General features: G+C 46.1%; 1 protein-coding gene across 1 annotated transcript; it reads right to left on the minus strand.

The window, feature by feature from the left end:
* Window positions 1–323: 323 nt before the first annotated feature.
* On the minus strand, window positions 324–1,903 carry LOC138157765 (splicing factor 3A subunit 2-like). Its single transcript, XM_069083557.1, is given in 2 exon segments — window positions 324–988; window positions 991–1,903. Coding segments are annotated over 2 exon segments (1,410 nt in total). The 5' UTR covers window positions 1,802–1,903; the 3' UTR covers window positions 324–389.
* Window positions 1,904–3,082: the final 1,179 nt, after the last annotated feature.

Genomic DNA, 3,082 nt, shown 5'->3' on the forward strand with positions numbered 1-3,082 from the left:
AAAGGTAGATGGAAAATGAAAGTTAGCTGACTTAAGAACCTCCCATTTCCTGAAAATAGAAAGATAAAGAAAAAAAGACCTCTAAAGTGACCTGACTGGGTATCAGGTATCCTTTGAGGCAAAAAGGGTCCCTGAATTGAGGAACCAGGAGAAAGAGATTTTTACTGGGCACAAAGCACTCCTTTGGACTAACATGTAACCAACTCTTAATTATTAGATCTGTGCATTAACTAGACCTTTGCTCACTCTCTCTTCTTCTCTTTCTCCCTTGGTACCTTTGGACCATTTTCCTTTTTTTTTTTTGCACAAATATATCACGAAAACTTGTCTTTGGGGGAATGATGTAATGTAAATAAAAACCAACTTGGTAGAGGAGGAAGAAAAGCTTTTCAATTGGTAGGTGGAGGAGGAGGAATGTTTCCAGGTCCTTCTGAGGGAAGAGGGGGCTGCAACATTGGGGGCATAGGAGTTGGGGGATGTACACCGGGGGCTTGGGGGTGTACACCTGGGTCTTGGGGGTGAACCCCAGGTGCTTGGGGATGTACCCCAGGAGCTTGAGGATGAACCCCAGGTGCTTGGGGATGTACCCCTGGAGCTTGAGGATGACCCCCAGGTGCTTGGGGGTGAACTCCAGGTGCTTGGGGGTGTACCCCAGGAGCTTGAGGGTGAACTCCAGGTGCTTGGGGGTGTACCCCAGGAGCTTGATGGTGAACTCCAGGTGCTAGAGGGTGAACTCCTGGAGCCTGGGGATGAACCCCAGGTGCTGAGGGGTGTACTCCTGGAGTTGGGGGATGAACCCCAGGTGCTGGAGGATGCACCCCTGGAGCTGGAGGATGCACCCCAGGTGCTGGAGGGTGCACCCCAGGAGCAGGAGGGTGTACCCCAGGAGCTTGGGGGTATACTCCAGGAGCCTGGGGGTGAACCCCAGGAGCTGGAGGATGAACCCCAGGAGCAGGAGGGGGCATCTGAGGAGACCCAGTAGGGCCTGGGGGGCAGGCCCACTAGGAGGCATGGGTGGCAGAGGAATGCCACCTGGAAGTGGTGGTGGCAAGGACTCTGGCAGAGGTGGTCGAGGAGGCAAACCATTCATCAGCGGAGGTGGGGGTCGCTTTACTCCAGGAGGCCCAGCTGGGAGGGCTGGAGGAGCAGGAGGCTTCTCCATCTTAAAATGGAATTGGAGAAAAAATTGTTTGGTTTCTCTGTTCCAGTGGGTCCAAAACTTCCCCTCAGCGTTGTCAATCTCTCTACTTGGCACCTTGAAAGCAATGGTTTCATGGGGCTCAGCTGCCATCAAAAGATACTGCCAGCGTCTGTCTGGGGGTTCAATCCTCTGCTCATACGCAGACATGAATTGGTGGCATGGCATGATGCTCTCAGCAATCTCAGGATGGTCAATCTGGAAGAGGAGGCTCTGCTGGCCCATCTCTGTGTCCCACTGCTTGGTCACTTTGTAGCCTGGATGGCCAATCTTCACAAACTTCTTCACTTCCACTTTGACCTTCTCTGGGGCTGGCTGGGCTGGAGCCTCCTTGGCTTCTTTTGCTGCTCTCCGAGCAAAATTTGTTTGATGCTTTTTTCCTTGCGTATGCGCTAAGTAGCTTCCCTCATTGTTGTGAAGTGTTAAGCAGAGTTTGCATTCATAGGAACCCAAATGGTTCTTCATAAAGTATGGATCCTCGTTGATATCAATTGTTTCAAGAGCCAGTCGTCGGAGCTGTTCCCTTCTATCTCGGTTGCTCTCAGAAGATGAAGCCACCCCACCACTCCCTGTCTTGCCCCCAGGTCGATGCTGAAAATTCATGATGATGGTCTTTGTATTTCAGTGCACTGAGGAAAGAAATAGAAAGCCTAAACACTGGTCAGGGCCAGCGCCACGCGCCCCTCTGCCGTTATCTCCACCGCCAACTCCTGGACCATTTTCCTGCTTGCTCACCTGGCTGTGATTTTTAAGCTCCTCCTTCCCCTCCTGCTAAAATCTTCTGATAAGTGAGCTATCTCTCTTCTCTAGTCCTATAAATTTCATTGTATGGCTGAAAGAAAAATCCTTCATTTGGACTTTGCTTATTTTATTCTTTCCTAGTTTTTTTTCCCCTTTTGATCTATTTCTTCTTCCATGACTGTGATGAATCAAGAAATATGCTTTACATGATAGCATATTTATAAACTATATAAAACTGCCTACAATTTTCTAGAATAGGAGTGGGGAAGGAGGGAGGGAGAAATATTTGGAGCTCAAATCTTGGAAAAATAAATTCTAAAGATTGTTATATAATTGTGGGAAAAAATGCTATTTAAAGCAAAAAAAAAAACCATCCTTCCTTGATCATACCATCATTGTTAGCAATGATCCTACATATCTCCTACCCTTTGTGACTAAATTCCATGAGAAAGCCATCTACAATCTGCATTCTGTTCCTCCACTTCCTCTTCTGTTTTTCACTCTTCAAATCTCTCCAATCTGGCTTCTGACTTTATTATTTAACTGATACAATCCTCTCCAAAGTTACCAATGATTTCTTAAGTGTCATACCTAATGGTCTTTCCCCCAAACCTCATCTGCAGCATTTTGCTCTATTGATCACCTTCTCCTACAACATCTCTCTAGGTTCTTATGGCACTCTTCTCTTCAGTTTTACCTCTTCTCTGTCCGACTTCTTTTTAATTTTCTTTGCTAGTTCTTCAGTTATGGGGTAGCTAGGTGGCAAGTACATAGAGTGATGGACCTGCAGTCAAGAAAACTTATTTTTATGAGACCAAATCTGACCTCAGATACTTATTAGCTGTGTGACCTTGGGTAAATCACTTGTCCCTATTTGCCCACAGTTTCCTTGTCTGTAAATTGAACTGGAGAAGTGAATAGCAAATTACTTCAATATCTTTGCCAAGAAAACTCCGAATGGTGTCATGGAGAGTCTGAAGAGACTGAGCAAAAATTTATGTAATGTCCAATAATGAAGAGTGTCCTCTAAGGTTCTGCCATAGGTCCTTTTCTCTTTTTGCTTTATACTATTTATTTTCCATCAGTTCCCATACATGATCAATTATTCTCTCTAGGCAGATTATTTCCAGAGCCATATATACA

The sequence above is a fragment of the Petaurus breviceps genome, unplaced genomic scaffold (assembly GCF_028583685.1).
Source record: "Petaurus breviceps papuanus isolate PSGF00001 unplaced genomic scaffold, PetGlider_PUasm1.0 115, whole genome shotgun sequence".
Lineage (NCBI taxonomy): Eukaryota > Metazoa > Chordata > Mammalia > Diprotodontia > Petauridae > Petaurus > Petaurus breviceps.